The 18,556-nt window shown below is 41.0% G+C and overlaps 1 protein-coding gene across 1 annotated transcript in view; it reads right to left on the minus strand.

Moving 5' to 3' along the window:
- The window catches only part of dlc1 (DLC1 Rho GTPase activating protein), a 115,346-nt gene extending 109,288 nt beyond the window's left edge, over positions 1–6,058 (minus strand). The window contains exons 1-2 of the mRNA XM_015943616.3: positions 5,830–6,058; positions 3,300–5,160 (exon numbers count right to left, since the gene is read on the minus strand). Coding sequence (XP_015799102.3) covers positions 3,300–5,093 — 1,794 coding nt within the window. The 5' untranslated portion in view covers positions 5,094–5,160; positions 5,830–6,058. The remainder of the gene's footprint in view (positions 1–3,299; positions 5,161–5,829) is intronic.
- Positions 6,059–18,556: the final 12,498 nt, after the last annotated feature.

The raw sequence follows: 18,556 nt of genomic DNA on the forward strand, positions 1-18,556 counted from the left end.
CAAACAGACTACAGCCTCGGCCTTTATCCTAACATCTCATGACTCGGGTCTGTCTTTAATTTCCAGTTAGGGCTAAATTGGTCTTTCAGAATAAGGTTCTGTTGGGTTCACTGATGGAGCAAATAGACGCTGAAGGTCGTGGAAATGCACCTCACACTAAAACATTCACCAGCACTCCCGTCCAGAGGCTCTGCACATTGCTACACGTTGTGTCCTTGGCTCAACGTTACAATGAAACATTGTGCCGTAGTAAAACAATGACATCTTTACGAGGCCTCGGTGAATGAACAAAAGCATCTGTCTCAGGATGACAATAACAACCACAAAACAGCTGCTTTAAAAAAAAGTATGTATTTCGTTGCATCGGGGTGCGAGTTTTTTAACACATGGTTTGGATGTTTAGTGGGAGTTCCTTTTCCTGTTTTTGAGGTTTCTGTTGCATTCGTACACTCGAGTGTTTTATTAATAACGGCAAACATAAGCAAGTGCTCCGGGGGAGATGCTGCCAAGTCATTTGGTGCCAGATGAATGAAGCATTTTAGCTGTGGGGTTAGGACAAGGCCTTGTTGCTAAAACAAATAAACACAGAAACTAAAGCTGATATCGGTCTCGTCTCAGGCCATTATGCTGACCAGATGGCTTCATTTTACAAACTCAATCTGCAGCAACATAATCGACTGGAGACACAATCATTAGTTACCTCAGTATATAGGAAGAGATTGTTCCAGATTGTGGTTGCCATGAGGAACTAATAGATAATGATGATAAGTTAATGATAACAAGTATTAAATATTTTTCAAAAATTATGTTTATTCTGTTAACGGGCTTCTCCTTTTATTTACAATGACTACAACCCAATTAAACTAATTTTTCTGGAACTGTGCTGCTCTGGGTGGCTGCATGTTGGAGTAGCTCTGTTGACTATATGTAAGTTTTGCCTTTTCTTGGACATTTTTTCTTCTAGTTTCTCAAGAAAAACTGTATTTTTTGGACACTTTACTTTTCTGTTTCTGGTGCTGCGAAGCTTGGAGGATTTTTACTGCTATTTTTTAGCTTTTTTCACTTTTTGAGCATTTGTTATGATGCGTAACCATGGCGATAAGCTGGTTTACAATCGGGAGCAGCTGATTAAAATTGGAAAGGCTGAAATAATACCTCAACTGAAGCCACAAATCCCAAATGAGCTAAAACGCAAGAAGCGTGGGTGCAGAGCGGGAGCAAAACGGAGACAGAGAAAGAGGAAATTCAAACCATCTCTTCCATCGATCATAGTGGGCAATGTGAGATCACTGGCCAACAAGATGAAGGAACTCCAAGCCCTTTCAAGGACTCAGCCAGAGTTTCGGCCGTTTCGGAACCACTGGAGGAGATAATGCATTCTCTTCACAAGACTGTCCGACAACGGAAGAGTGTCTTCAGTCAGAGGCTTCTTCAGTTTCGCTGCAACGCTGACCGCTACTGGAGATCCTTCCTGCCAACAGCCATTGTAATATACAATAACTCTTTGACGACTTGATTATTATTATTATTCTGAGCTACTACAGCAATCCATTTCCCTCTGGGATTAATAAAGTATTTTTGAATTGAACTGAATTGAATTGAAGATCATAAATCTTTGTTCAACAACAAGATAATTGTTTCTTATTTTCCCAATCATACCAGACTGTAAAGAACATTTTATACAGATAAAGGCACACTATGAGAACGATGGAATGGTGCGATCAGGTCAGAAGATGAACTGATTTGTGTTTTCCAACTCTACTGTTCAGTTCTCGGTTTGATATCGACACTCAGCTCTTATAGATGTTTGAGGTCACCCTGAATGAAAGTCCGGGACCAGATTTTATTGTCTTCAATTTGGACTGGGACAGTTTGAATTTAACATGTGTATTTATATCTCAGTATTTCAAATGCAACAAACACATATTGAGTTTCAAGTATTTAATTCAAAATAAAAGCATGGAAATGTTGTCTTTTGGTCAGAAGGATTGGGGAAAACCGAAGCAGGGTTCTAAATTACGGGGGAGCCCGGCTCCCCTCAATGGGAGATTGTCTCCCCTGTAATTTAGACCCTGCTTAAGCCCCTCTCCCTACTTTGGTTATTACGGCTCGAAGCAACGCTTCTCGTTCATGAACACGCACCTCTAGCTCCGCTGTGGAGTTAAAACACATTGTTTTAAAATGATTAAATGTCACATGATGCTGTTTAATCATGTTTGTATTTTAGCGACTTACTTGTTTATAAGAAATGTCACAATTTCTGCATTTGATGTTAATTTCGTAAACACCCGCACGCTGTGTGACTGACATTTGTACTTAAGCAGATGTCTAACATTATTGGCAAATTCAAATAGCATGGAGCTCTATAGGAGGGGGGGGGGGGGGGGGGGGGTGCTTATTCAAATAAAAAGACATATTGCCTAACAAGGTATGTCTACCACTTTAATTCTAATTTATAAAAATACCCGTTTTAGTCAAAATCTTGAAAATAACTGTAATCTTAAGAGTTTGCACAATCTATAAGCACTCAGAGTGTCGGGGATGGCCTTCACCAACCAAAATTTCCACTATATCTATTGGGGTTTAGCCAATTTTGTGATGTGTGTTTCAGTAGAATGTTTCATCCATCTTGGATTCAATTGACAAAAAACGTTGGGCATCTCTGATTTGTTTTCAGTCTTGAAAAAGTTTCTGTATTTGTTGCTTCACTTTCCGCAGCAATAGTGAATAATAGAATACTTAATTTCTCAAAGGGACCAGCATGATCCAACTGTCCCACGGAGGAGCAACAGATCATGTTCTCAGTCAGAAGCTGACATAAAGAAATGCATTCACTGGTAGTTCCACCCAAATTCATGCAAAGCACCATGACTTTTAGGAATCAGATGTATAGACACAAGTGGTTACCCTGCATTAATTGCGATTTCAACCATTATGCTAATAAAATAGAATAAAAACTGACAGCAACCAGAAGTATTTTAACACTTTCCCCCTGTAGATTACTTAAGCTCCAAACTCCCTCTGTCTCTGCAGCCTGCATGCCCTTATAGGACCTTGTTTTCCAATGAGTTGTTGAGGAAGGGTAGAACATTTCACAGACACCCCCCACCCCCAACCAGCTCTGGAAGCATGTAAGCAAGAAGTCGACGTTTTCCACGACACTAGCCAGAATGGGCCCAATAATTTTGTGCTAAAGCCTTCAGCGATATCGCTTTGACAAACGTGTGGCTTCACAATCACAGTTGCTACAGTAACCAGAGCTGCTACTGTTTCTACAACTTCATCATATTTGGTCTTACCTTCCTCATGCGCACTTTGACTGTGCTATCTTCCTTCTGATCTCCAGACTCGTGTGCTCCACTGAAACCTGAACCGGACATGTGTGTGTCGTTAACAGCTGACGATGAGGTACCATCCACCTCCTCCATTGCAGAAACCATGGGTTCCCCTTGCCTGTGGTGTTCGCTGTGACCATCTGCAACCCCTGAAGCCGGTGACTCATGGATGTAATGGTCTGAGGTTTGGTTGTGACGGTGCTCCTGGCTGACCTCTTTAGAGTCTGTCGGCAGGCTCTCCCCTTGTTGCTCAGTAGTCCCGAGTCCATCACCCAAAAGGGAGTCATAAAAATGAACATCTGTATTGTTTAGAGGTTCTTGCAAAGCGGTTTCTTTGACCTCAAAAATGCTGATCTCTAAGATGGTCTCCAGTTTGGAACTGTCATTTTCCGTAGGATGCTCCTCGTCAGCTAACAATCCCTGATCCGTGCTTTCCGTTGATTTACTTGTTTTCACGTGATGATGTTCACGTCGAACAGTGCTTGTCTGCATGGCATCTGCTTCTGTATATCCAGCTACAAGCTGCTTTTCTGTCAAAGAGCTCCTCGGGTTTTTACCTCTGGCATCCAGAGTGTCAGCGAGCTCCTGCTTCACATGCGCTGCGTCCTCGCTCCTCTCCTCTTGTGAACTTTCCCCACCATGAGGCCAGCTCCCTGCTGTCGTTTCAACATTGTGCTGCTCTGTCAATGTTTGGCAAAATATTTCACAATTACCCTGATTCAACCCCTCAGTGGGTTGATAATAATCCCTCTGCCCTTGAGCATTTCTTGAGTGATGGCTCAGTCCTGTGTTTTCATTTTTATTCAGTCCATCCAGCTTGTGAGCTGAGACTTTGTCATGTTTTCCATCCTCTGAAATGGTCACAACCGGTTTAAAGGATTCGTTTGGCAGTGACGTTGCATTGCTACCCTCCATTTTGTTAGCAGATTCTTGCTGCGCAAGAACAGGTCCTCCTGCAACAGGTCGCTCCGAAGTGGAAACGGTTCCTTCAGCAACATCTGGGCAATGAGTTTGAGGTTCCAGCTCGGCAGCCGAGGAATAGTTCAGTGTGGCCTCAGAGATTCCAGGGGATCTGCTGTGACCCTTTGTATGGCTCTCCTTTGTCGCCTGATAGTTTGGAAGGCTGCCAGGCCGTTCACCCGCAGATCCGGACAATGGAGGCTCCTTGTTTGAACAGATAGAGATGTATTGTTGCTCTTCGTCGGAGACGTGTTGGCTTTTAAAGACAATGTCGTCACTGCAGATGTGACTCTGGCTACATTCTGTGCCAGTGTCACTTTCGTAATAAAGAGTTGTCTCAGTCCGATCATGAGGATCAGTTGTGTGCGGGGTATTAACACCGGAGAGCTGATCGTTGGAGTAGCAGCAGACTCCAGAAGCGGTTGGGAGATGCTCCGGGTCCGAGGGAATGTTTGAGACTTCGTTCCCCAACAACTCACGAGACTCACAAACCGACTCTTGCAAATCCAGGGAGGTGTTTCCTCCCAACTTTAAAGGTTCTGATTCTGCAACATCATCAACAACAGAAGTTGCCTTTAGAGATGTCTGACCAACGCCCTCCGTGGACACCTGGCTGCCCTCTGGCATAGAGGCACATCTCATCCGGCGACCTTGCTTCAGAGCTCCCGAGTCAATCCAAACCCCCTCACTGTCAGCTCCATGACAGCACACCAGATCCAGATCATCATAACTGTACTTCAAGCCGGATGGATGAGTCACGTGTTCCTCCCAGCTTCTTTTCCGTATGGCAACCAGCATGGTGGAAACCCAGTTCTATCCAATGGAGCTGCCGTTTAAGCCGGGCTCGATCAGAGAACCAGATCTGCTGTAATTAAAGGAGAAACCAGAGTAAGAAATGTCAGTTTACAGGAAGTGAATTCAAGGATGAAGACGTGGTAAATAATCTGCTTCTCCTGCTGACAGGAAGTTGTGGGTGAAAGAGCAAGAGGGTGGCAATTAGTCGGTTGGATCAGTTTCAATCAAGAACTCGTGCTGAAATGATCTCATGTTGGAAACAAATGTATTTTCAAGCTGTGTCATTCAGATTTTCACATCAACTAAACATAAAGCAATAACAGCTAAGCATCTTCATGGGAGAAAGGACATTTTTTAGCTATATTAACAAGATCGTCATCAAAACTTAATAAGTTGTTCCTGTTTACCCAATGAAACAGGGAGAAAAGTACTCATGATGCAAAAGTCGCATCATTTAAGATATGAAAAAGTCAGAAGTAAAGAAAAATACAGGGAGTCATTAAATGTAAATTTTACATTTAAAATGAGGATTACATTAGACCTGGTTCACGGGAAGGACTTAACATGTGTGTAACTAGTAACAACCTCCTTTTTAACATCATAGCTTGAAATCAAAAAGGGTTTCACTTGGATCCACGCTGAGCTGCTTTCCAAAAACAAATTCTTAGAAAGCAGAAGAGCCGAAGAGGATCTTCTCTCGCTAGCTGGCCCAAAACCAACAGCTGACAGCAGAACTTACTTTCATCACGTACGTCACACTGGAATGCTATTTACTTTCTGTAAATCCTCCAACAACCACAGCTTAAATTATAATCCACTATCAGATTACTGTGATCATCCAGCAGCTGAACAAATATTCCAGGAAACGAGCACAAAGTCCAGAGATGTTCTGCAGGTTGGCCTCTTCTCCATCAGTCAGATGAAATTCGTTCACATGCGTAAAATGCGAGTTCGAGTCTCTCCAAGTGCCCGTTCACGATGAAATCAGTGCTTTAGTTTAAATGTGTGACTCGTCTTCAAGACTCCAGTCTGTCTATTCCGTTCTAAACCAGCTGTGAAGCCTTAAAGCCGGGCAGAAAGCCGGGAAAAGTCCGTGGACCACTTCCATCTTGATCACATTAGGCTTTTTGCTGACACTGAATGCCGAAGAGTGGAGGTGGTGCAAAGAGAGGCTGGGTTTTCTTTTCCCCCACTCCACCCCTTCTCTCTGCTCATCTGGTCTCCTCCCTGCTGCCTCTGACAGGGAGTGTGATTCACATCACAGGAACCCCAGCCCCCGTCTCACAAGTTAAACTCGTATCCGTGCCAACTTTCTCTAACGTACAATCTTTCCTCGATGCTTAGAAGGCAACGCTTATCCCCTTCTTAAACGTGTTTTCTTTCCTCTTCTCAGTTTTTCTTTCTTCCTTCTGCTTTTGCTCCACTAACTGGGCAAGGCTCCCACCAGTTTGGTTTAGATTGGTAACAGACTGGCTGCCTCGTAAGATTTCTGGCTTCATGCCAGCAGAGATTGCTCTAATGTTTTGGCAGCTACATCCAAAAACCTGCTTTTATCCCTCTTTCTTTTTTTCCAATTTGTCATCTTGTAACGGTACAAGTATTCCTAACCAAACACACTGGCAACGAAGAAAACTATGCAGGGCGAGACTTGTCTGCTGATAATCTGAGGACACGTTTGACAAATGTTGTCAAAGGTTTATCTCTGCTATAAAGTGTTGTTTGAAAAATGAGGACAACTTTACAAGTGGTCTCTGGTAGGACTCAATGCTTGTAAGTAGTGCTCTAGGGAAGTAAAGCTCTGACGCACCTGTTTCAGGAACTAGAAGTGAGCCAGATCAGAGGAAAGCTTCAGACAACAAGATTCGGAGTCTTATTTTCTGATATTTGGACATTTTGCCTCTGATTGGCTAACAGCATCGTGACTCTACCACTGACTGTTTTCTTCGCAACGCTGATGTTTTATCTCCGCAAATAACGCAAGCCTGGAGGAGTTCTGCTGTGTGGTGGAGTTGCTAATGCTAACTGTTAGCTCCTACTATCTGAGACGTTCTCTGCCGTTTGCTGGACGTTAAACCAACAACAGCATTCCCCTTCGTAAGCCGAGATGGGTGAGTCCATGAACGTTAAGTGACAATGTGACGTAGATCTGTTGGGATTTTCAAAGACTTGAGGTTTTTTCATCTATTTTCTTTCAGAACCTAATGCAGGAGACTAGTTTCACCATGTTAATCTCAGAGTGATCGATCATTTTCAAAATTATTACGGAAAAATGGTTTTTCGTTGAAGGACCTCGTTAAAGGAGGCTAAGGTGATACAAAAAAATAAAAATCACCTAATTTAGCCATTTCTTGGGGGTGCTGATTGGAAGAAAATGGCTAAATTGTAAATAAATGCAGCTGATGCCACAAAAACAGGTTCAATGTGACATTTTCTCTAGAAAAGAGGATGTCAAACTAACAATATAAATGTGCACTTGAAACATTTTTTGAGTCAAGCTATAATTTTCCTGTCGAATCAGCTGCAGAGCACGATCAATGCACCGAACCAGCTGTGTCAATCCAAGCACAAGAGAAAACTGGGATGAAGCTCCCTCTGAGTGTCCCGACGACTCTGTCCTCTTACTTCTGGGTCATCCAGATGTGAGTTGATGTTCTGGGGGAGTCTTTTCTTAGTGTTTGCACTGGGAAAACTGTCCAGTGTCATAAATGTTGGCTCTCCAGGGACACGGATGGGCCCTGCTGTTATTGAAGAGGAACCGTCCAAGTTCGAAAACACTCCTCTAGATGTCACTTCCTCGGTAGCGTAATGTAATGAAACACAGATTTTTTTTTTCTTCAGCCACAGTAGCTTCCATGTGGATGAAGCTTATGATTAAGGAGTGGAGACCAACGTAAATCGGGTTCTATACTCAGTATCTGCACACGCAATTATTTGGGAGGTCGGGCATGTCTTTGCCAATCAAACCATCTTGCAAAGCCGCAGGACAGCTGGTGTACGTCACGCTCTCATTCATGAGTGAAACTTCAGGGAGGAGAAAAAAATAAACAAAATTCAGAATAAAAACCACAACAGCAAATGTTCAAGAGTCAACGTCCAGATTGTTCTTTTTTTGTTTGTTTGTTTATTTTAAGTTTTCTAGTATTGGAAGGTCTGTTTTCTCTTCTTCAAGGAGTCCTGGTAAAATGATGGCTTCATGAAATAGTTTCACAGCAACCTAATAATAATAATAATAATGATGATGATAATAATAATATATAATTATTATTATTATTATTATTATTATTGTTGTTGTTGTTGTTGTTGTTTTAGTAATAATAATAATAATAATAATAATAATAATAATAATATATTATTATTATTATTGTTGTTGTTGTTGTTGTTGTAGTAATAATAATAATAATAATAATAATAATAATAATAATAATAATAATAATGATAATAATAATAATAATAATAATAATAATAATAATGATAATAATAATAATAACATATACGTATTATTATTATTATTATAGTAATAATATATATATATTATTGTTGTTATTATTATTATTGTTATAATAGTAATAATAATAATAATAATAATAATAATAAGGTCTAGACAGACTGACACATAACATGTAACCTTTACCAGCTGTGTTCAATCTGTTTTTTTCAGCAACACTTTCCAATAAGGGTCCCTTTATTAATGTTAGTGCATTATTAAACATTAATAAACTATTACATAAAGTATTAACAATTGCTTAATCACATTATGTAAAGCAATGATGGTGACATTTATAAAGGCCTCCTTATTGTAAAACGTGATTTCTTTAAAATTGGGGCATTTATATAGTACTCATTCATGTCATTTATTTAATCTTTATAAATGACATGATGACATATATATATATATATATATATATATATATATATATATATATATATATATATATATATATATATAGTTTTAGTTTAGTGCAAAAATGGTTTATATATTTACTGCCAGCATTAGGTTAGAGCTATATATACATCATTTAAATATTAATCACAGACATATTCAAATTTAAATTCAAAAATACTTTATTAATCCCAGAGGGAATTTGATTATATCTACATCATTTTACATCATGAACTACTGGTAATCCCAGGTTCATCCAATTTCATCATTTAATAAAAATATTTTCATCTAAATCAATTTTACTGGTAATTTTATGATGATACTGAGATTTATAATTGTGAAAATGTCAGTGGAGGATCAGGAGAGGAGATGAATGAAGGGATAAATGTGGGAGAACATCACCCCCCCCCCCCTCCCCATAAATAAATAGAGAGATATTATACAGAGTTATTCTTAATAGCATATACTTCCTGTTCCCACAGTAACTTAGCCTCTATGACCCACAGTCAGTGGCCAAAGCCCCCTCTGCCTCTCCCACGGCGACAAGCTCAGCGACTTCAAATGAACAGACGATCAAAGTCAGTTCCTCCTAGAAGACGGCTTTCTGCACTTGCACCATCTTTCCTGGGATGGTTGATGCAAGAATCTTGCAGCTGTTTGAGTTCCCACCCAGCCTCAAAGATGAACCAACACGAATCCAGGCTTTTGAGAAGAGGCTGCTGACCACAGAGCATAGCAAGTTACAGGAAAGGAATCTCCATGCGGTTAGTTGGAGTTATTTTTAGATCTCTGGATGAGAATCGTGTTTTTTTCCCTTTTGTTTTTGTAGTAAATGACTCCAAAAAGTATATTTATACATTCTCATAACTGTTGCCAAGTACATTAGGGAGAGAAGAAGAAAAAGGTGTTGTTAAAGGAAGGCTTTTAAAAGAAAACCTACTTAAAGCAGTCTTTGTGTGTTCAATGACTCAGTTCTGGGAGGGACACCAACATTTTCCTACATAGCAAACATGATGTGTTCTCAGTGTCCTTGATTTAGACTGGCTTAGTTTTTCCAACAATAAACTACACCAGCGAGGAATGTGGGGTCGTTTCCTTTGGGCCCACACTTCTCCTCTTAAGAATTTGTCAGATTGAACAGTCGGGGATTTCATGACAATTCTTGAATGGGTTTTTCTGATGTGACTGCTCCGGACATGTGACTGATGTTTTAGCGTGGTTTAGAGGATGGTCATGCGCGTCCTGTCTCAAGTGGTGGTTAAGATTCTGGTAAGTGTCAAAACCGCAGCTTGTGGTTCAGTTGAAGTGATGGTTGTGTCCATATTCGTCAGCCCAGACTGATTTCATTAGTTTATCGTTGAGGCTTTTACTTTTTCATTATCTTCTGTTTTTTATGGCCTTGCAACTCATCCCCATGTCCATGCGGCAAAAGACATTTCCTATTGGGCTGTGATGTGTTTTGCAATTGGAAATATTTAATCTTGCATGTCGAGTGGTCTCATTTGTTTTCTGCTTTGAAGGATTATTAAAATCACTGGACATCTTTTGGACTTTTCTCTAGGAATACCCTTTTCCCCGTGTGGTGTTAAAATACAGAGCGCAGTCTATTCCAGCACAAATTTGAGATGGGATTCTTTTTAAAAAATATTTTAAAAACAAACTGAAATATATTACATTTATAGCATGAACATAGATTTGGGGGGGGGGGGGGGGATCGGGGGGGGGGGGGGGGCATGTCCCCCTCACACTTTTCCCTAAGTAAATTTTTGTCCCCTGCACTTTTTACCATCCAAATCAATATTACGCTGTATTAAATGGACACTGGTTGCGCACTAGGACAAAGCCATCCATCCATCCAACGGGCAATCAGGCGGGGTACACCCTGGACAGAGAGCCAGTCCATCGCAGGGCAACACAGAGACACACAGGACAAACAATCACGCACACACACACACACACACACACACACACACACACACACACACACACACACACACACACACACACACACACACACACACCTAAGGACAATTTGGGCAGACCAATCAACCTAACAGTCATGTTTTTGGACGGTGGGAGGAAGCCGGAGTACCCGGAGAGAACCCACGCATGCACAGGGAGAACTCCATGCAGAAAGATCCCAGGCCGGGAAGCAAACCCAGGACCTTCTTGCTGCAAGGCAACAGCTCCAACCACTGCTCCACTGAGCAGCCCACTAGGACAAAGCTTGTGTTAAAAGCTCCTTCCTGCCAACAGCCTTTGTAATATACAATAACTCTTTGATGACTTGATGATGATGATGATGATGATGATGATGATTATTATTGTTATTATTATTATTATTAGCTACTACAGCAATCAATTTCCCTCTGGGATTAAAAAAGTATTTTTGAATTGAATTGAATTGAATTGAATTGAATCACCACCAGTGTGGGGAATAAGGAATGATTCACTGTAGTTGAAAACACTTTGGAGTCCCCTGAGTCAGAAAGGCTCTATACGACTAGAAGTCCTTTATCTTTTACCTCCTGGACAGAGATCTAGTAAGACTGTAAAACAGCAGGATTACGTCTCTACTTATATTCAGACCCCAGAAAATCCAGAAACACCTATACCTGCGTTCATTTGTTACAACCCAAGCGCCTCATTTATCAAGCTTGCTCACGCACAAAACGGGGTTGGAAAACTGCGTAAGCAATTTTCCACACAAACTTTGGGATTTATGAAAGAAAACAGAGTGGAAAAATGTGTGCAACTTTAAGTAGACTAAGGACCTGGCTTACACACATTTTGGACATGGAGAGCACCTGCAGTAATGCTGCTGAGTAGGATACAATTATGAAGAATTATCACTTGTTCTGCTTCGTTTTGACACAGAACAAGACAACCCCCCCCCCCCACACACACACACACACACACACACAGCCTGAAGCGCAGAATACGGAATGCAGAACATCAGCAGGGGGACAGATTGAGACAGAATGTCATGTGTCTGTGACGGTGTGTGTCCTGTCACTGTGACCCGACTGATCATACGCCCTGGCTACTTGTACAGGGGAGATCTCCGTTTGGCTGAGTCCCATTCTGTCTCGCTCTGAACTTGAGACAGTTCTCCACACCTTCATCTCCTCACGCTTAGACTACTGTAACTCTCTTTTCACGTGTCTGAGCAGAACCTCCCTGAACCGTCTACCAAGTCCTCTAAACACACCCACATCACCCCGCTTCTCCTCCAGCTTCACGGGCTGCCAGTCAACTTCAGGGTTCATTTCAAGATCCCGGTTCTGGTCTATAGGGCCTTACATGGACAAGCACCATCTTACATTGGTGATCTTCTTAGTCCCTACACCCCCAGCAGGTCCCTGAGGTCCAGCGATCAAAGCCTACTGGTTGTGCAGCACCAGGCTAAAGACCAAAGGTGACAGATCATTTGCTGCTGTGGCCCCCAGACTCTGGACCTCTCTCCCCCTGAGCCTGAGATCAGTGGACTCAGTGGTCTCCTTTAAAAAGCAGCTGAAGACTCACTTGTTCAAGCTGGCTTTGGTGTGACCTTCTTCACCTCTCTCTCTTTATTCTGCTCTCCCCACCTATTCCACCTTCCTCGGGATCCACCGATTTCCCTCTTTCCTATTCACTCTCTCTCTTTCTTAACATTTTTTTAATCACAATTGACTATTTTTTGCTCATTTTAAATATATTTTTAACCATTTCTAAATTCTATTTTATATTTTTACATTTTTTGTTTTTGTGAAGCGCCTCATGATTTTTATCTTGAGAGGCGCTATAGAAAAGATATTTTCTTCTTCTTCTGACTGGTTAGCACGCGTCCCCTTCACCCGGGAGTCTGGGGATCGAACCCCGATTGGACTATTTTATTATATCCGCCACAGATCTCTTTGAAGAATTCACAACATTGATGGCTTCAGCAACGCTGTGCCACTCCGTGGATTTTCTCCTATTTGTTTTGCAAAAGTGCTTCCTTTCATTTCTCCGCCTCACCCACAGGTGCCTCAATTTCTGCTTCTGTGAAATTGCGCTTCCTTGATCTGCCTTGATCTACGGTCGCCATCGTCATTGGCGGAGCGCTGCAACAGCCGGCTTACGTACGTATTTTCCGGACTATAAGCCGCTACTTTTTTCCCACGCTTTGAACCATACGGCTTATAATGAGGTGCGGCTTTACTGAAGATTTTCCTTCACCTGCCACCAGGGGGCGCTTTAGCAGAAAGTAAAACAGGTGGAAGTAAAAAGTGGAAATCGAAGAAAGTGCTCATTTTAATTTAGCGCATGCAAGCAGCCGGCACGACAAAGAATTTGTTTCAAATCCATACCCCCTCATCATGGTAACTACATGTATGAGTTCATATGATGCCGCATTTAAGTTGAAGGCCATCGATCTGGAAGTAAAGGAGGGAAACAGTGCTGCCGCACGTAAGCTTGGCATGAATGAATCCATGGTTCGGCGTTGGAGACGGCAGCGGGAAGAACTCATTCAAGCCAGCTTCACCCGGGGATGATGACAGCAACACGGACAGCGACACCGACATCGCCACAGAAAAGGTATGTGACGAAGCTCTTCTGAGGCTGTTCGACTCCGACACTGAAGAAGAGGACTTTAATGGCTTTAGTTCGCAAGAGGAAGAAGAGAGCGAATGACTTCTTCTGGTAGACAAGTGTGTTTTATTTACTAACCAGGCATGTTTTGTGTGCAGCTTTTATTTTCTAATCATCCAGGGCTTATTAATGCTGTGTCAGCGCTGTTCTTTTCTTCTAAACATGCAAATTACCGGTAATAACGTGTCAGCTCTGTTTTTATTTTATAATCATCCAGAAATATGAATGCTATCAGCGCTGTTTTCTTTTCTAAACTTGCAGGCAGGTTCACCCGTGTTTAAAAATCATTTTGTTGAATTAAAACAACAACGAAAAACCTCCGTGTAGCGTCTTTCTGTCTAATTATCATAAGTTATGGCCGTACATGCACTGTGCGCCGGAGACCTGCATGTGGCTGCTGCGCCTCGGCTTGTATTTGAGTGCGGCGTATGTAGAAAACCTTTTTTTTTTTTGTTGTTGTTGTTGGTGCGGCCGATATTGAGGTGTGCTCTATAGTCCGGAAATTACGGTATATGCATGAGATCCACAAGGCACTTTGCATTGACTATTCATGGCAGAAAATGGGCGTGGTGAGGGCGGGATGTGACTAAAATGCAGCTGAGAAACATTCTCGTTAGTCTCCGATTTATGGAGCGGAGATTGCGTGCAGCTGTGCGTACTCCATGTTTGATAGATCACAAACCTCCTTGGCGTAAGTACGGTTTTAGTAAGGATTCTACGCAATGTTTGATAAATGAGACCCCAGGCGTCTAGGAGACCCGGGGCAACATGTGAGACGCATGACACAAGTGTTAAAGTTAACAAAGGTTTTATTTTAGGCGTTCTTTTCTTTTTTATTTTGTAATTTTTTCTTTTAGCCAAAAGGTCAAAAAACTAAAACTCCAATGGCTTTTATAACCAAACTTAAACAAGAGAGTTCTAAAAACAACTCTCAAAATATGACACAGAACCTACACTTTAAACAGTTTTTAACAAACGACGACAACGATAAATCTTAAAGGCCGAATGGGAGTCAACAGGCTGGACGAAAGGCAGCGCTGAACTGTTGCTCCACTGGTGATGTGCTGTAGCAGGTCCTTCAAGCAACCAGCTGCTGATGGTAACTCTGCACAGCTGGTGCAGGGTGGGGCTCTGGACAGCTCCTCAGGTGCAGCATCACATGTGCTCTCGAGCAAAAGGTGTACTAAAATGAAAAAACAACACAGAAGGCTCTGGCCGAAACATCATCCTCCACACTTCTTTGGCCTTGGAAAATGCACAGACAAGACTTTAAATATTTACACTCGGAGCAGACCTGTTATGATAGAATAACATGTGTTCTACAGTGTGCATAAAACACGATCGCATTACCACTGCTAGTGAGGCAAGCACCAACAGCTAGCATTTTTAAATCACGCTTGAAAACTCACTACTTCAACCTAGCATATACCACATAATTATGGACCTCACTTACATCTGCACTGTTTAAAAATGGACTTCACAATATCAACTTCCGTACTATTGAGGTTCTTTTTTAAAATGTTTTTCTAATTTTTTATTCTCCCTGTGTCTTATTGATTTTTAGCTGTTAGTTTGGGGAATTTTGTTGTATTTCCTTTTTATCTTTTATCTGTGTTCGACATGTTTGTATAACGCCGGTTTAATTAACTAACATTTTTAGTGTACAGCGCCTTGTTTGGTTGTAATGCCTTGTTGAATGCGCTTTATAAATAAAATTGGATTGGAAGATCAGTGGTCATAATGTTTTGGCCGTCAACTAGATGGAAGTCTGACAGATCTGCAAATTTCACCTTGAATTCATCTGAGGAAAGGCAGATTGTTTATCGCTCCATATGACGAATGACTCTGGATCTTTGACCAGACCCTGAACGCACCACGGTCCCCTCACCCAGAGCTCTGTTGAACACGTGCTTTTCTTGGTTCCCTTTCCTCCTGTGGAGATCCCAGAGAGCTTGTTGTCCTTGGACACTGTTGCCAAAGCAGCATCAGAAGGGAGTGTGTGAAACTGAGCTCCAGGAGCTGTTTCATCACACAGTGAGACAGAGGTCTCTGGGTGGATGTCTCTGTTCGTGTTTGATTGCACTTTGATTAGAACGTAACGTCAGAACATCTGCTTTATCGCTCGTTCACATTTTATCATCAGATTAACTCATGATGTGGTTTGGATCTGTATTCAGGTCTGCAATACTTTACTTTTTATTCACTGCTTTAACTAATCTACAGAATGTTAAAAACTGGAAAATGCTCTTCATGAAAAACAACAAATGTTTTATTTGATGGAGTCTAAATTAGAAATAAGAAGCACAAAAAGACAAATGGGGGAGGTGGTCATAAAAGTGGAAGCACATGAATTAAAGAGAACAGAGCTGAGGCGTGTTTTTCTCATTTAGCAACTGGCCTGTTTTTCATTCTGCTTTCAAATCTCACTCTCTAGAAGAAGTTGGGGTTTTCATTTCATCCCCAGAACCCTCATGCTGTAGTAGAGCTATCATGAATATGGGTGTGGTATGTAGAAACAGGGATGCAAAAATATTAAGCTTCAACTATTTTACTTGCTCTGGTGCAAGGGAGATTTAACACAATCAATAAATCTATTAAAGAAAACGTAATCCACTTTAGTTCCCTTAATCACTTAATTCTCTGTAAAAGCTTCTAAAATCAAATATTAAACTGTATCTGATCTGACAGCACGTGGATAGAAACCAGTCCAGCCACTCTTTCTGTTCTTCTAAAACTAAAAGAGTGATTGGGTGTTGCTCTACACTTAGTTGAGCCCCTGGATCAAGATCAGGGTTCCTAAATAAAAGTTTAAATACAGAAACCCTAAAAATCTGAGGCTGATTTCTTTTTCTTTTTTATATGTTTGTTGAAGTGTTTTTGTCCTGTGTTCACACCAATATTGCAACTTTTCCCTGTATCAAAATTAAGAATTTGATTTGTTTCCTTTCTGATCTGTTTGATCTTTGTGGTTTTTCAACCGTGCAGTGACTCATAATAACCACAAGAGGGAGACATATCTAACCCCAGAGTTTATGTTCACTGCTGTGATAAATACAAATAGCAGACTTCTCAAAGCAATGTTTAACTTTGTTTACTTTTGTGCAAATAAATCATGGTAACATTGCAACAACTTAGCATTTAATCATGATTTATAAATCAGATTAATTATAAAGAAAAATCCTGCAAATTACCTGCAAATGCTTCTACAAATGCTTTCCCATGTTTCACATTAAATATATCTATATATATTTTTTATAAGTGGAACTGGTTTGAGGAAATTCCAGAAAACAGTTTTCAGATTTAAAATTTATATTTATCAAGGTCGAATATGAAATAAACGTGAATTTTATTGCAAAGGAAATGTTTTAAAAATTGTATTTTTTAATATGGCTGTTATTTATTTAATTTGAATTACCTCAAGACACATTTTACCTTGCCCACTGTTAGCTTGTACAACCCTCTCTTTTCAGTGGACTGATGAAACCACTCCTGTTTCATACAAACAAAAGTGAGGCTGGTGTCGGTAATCCAAATTAATCCTGGTTTACTCTCAGGCTGTAATGTAACCTAAGAGGGGATGCTAAAACCAATTAATTAAAAAAACTATCTAAAGCTGAAAACCTACTTATCTGTGTGCATTCACCTTGCCTTTTCACATTCTTTCATGAAAACATTTAATTTAGCTCAACATTACAGCACAATTACAAAAACCGTAGCAACACCCCACTAAAACTACTAAAACATGATGGATGATGGGTCTGGAGGACCAGGGTTGGAAAACACTGCTGCACAGCATGATGCTGCACTGCCAACGGACAATAGATACCAATAGAATTAGCATGTATTAGGAACTACTCGCTGCATGCAGTCATTAACGTTGTACGGTTGTTTCATTCATAAAAAGTTCTTTTTTATAGATTAATGTTTTAAATAAATGACAGAGCAACATTCCCCTTATGTTTACTATAAGGTTGGGCAGGAAAAAACAGGAAAATTGGTCAATGTAATATACAGCTGCAGAACCGAAGGCAAATTAGCTAAACGCAGGGGGAACTATTTCTTTGCATTTGACCACCTACCCCAGAGGAGCAGTGAGATGCCATTAGTGTAACGCTCTGGGAGTTTGCTGCCCAAGAACACTTCAGCACATGACCTTCGGGGGCCTGGAGTCAAACCATTTAACTGCTGATCAGTGGACATCCACTCTCCCCATTCAGCTATAATTAAAGATTTAAATACATTTCCAAACAAGAAAACCATTTAGCTTAGCACAGTGGCTGCAGTGAATGTTCTAGTTGTTTCTCTGTTCCAACACACCTGATTACATCTTTGATTTACCTCATCAGATGCTGTTTAGCGACCAATGAAAAAGCCAATCATAGGAGAGCCCTTCTATCCAATCAGAGGCAAGAAAGGCGGGACCTACCTCTAACATCTTGCATTTCACTAATTCGCCTTTGGGTCTGCCACCTTAAGCCTAGTTCATACTTCTCTGTCAGCAGCTTTTCGCTCACACGCACACTTATTGACAGAGGCGTTTTCCTTTCATACTTCTCCTTTGGTGTGTCAGCGTTATGGAGCAATTCTCCTCCAGGACAGCAGAGGGCATAGCACTTTTCTGGTGCATCCTGCCATCAGTGCAGTCACGTCTCTAGTGTGCTAATATTGTGTTTTTGTATTTTAGAGGCTTTTTAACACGGACATGTGCGCTCCACTTCTCTATGCAGTCACCATCTCTAAACTCATGTTACCTGATAAGTAAAAGGTTTGCTGCATACTCATTCAGTCACGTGTGCATAAACATTTATGTCGTCTGACATTTTCTGCAAGACATTGTTCATTCTGTCACTAAATATGCTCTGCTCTTGTTTTATTTATTTATTTATTTATTTGGAGGTGGAATGGCAATGCTGTTGATGAAGTTAACCCTCTGGAGGCAGGCGTTGCAGATTTGCAACAGTTAAAACCTTCC

This window comes from Nothobranchius furzeri, chromosome 6 (assembly GCF_043380555.1).
Source record: "Nothobranchius furzeri strain GRZ-AD chromosome 6, NfurGRZ-RIMD1, whole genome shotgun sequence".
Classification (NCBI taxonomy): domain Eukaryota; kingdom Metazoa; phylum Chordata; class Actinopteri; order Cyprinodontiformes; family Nothobranchiidae; genus Nothobranchius; species Nothobranchius furzeri.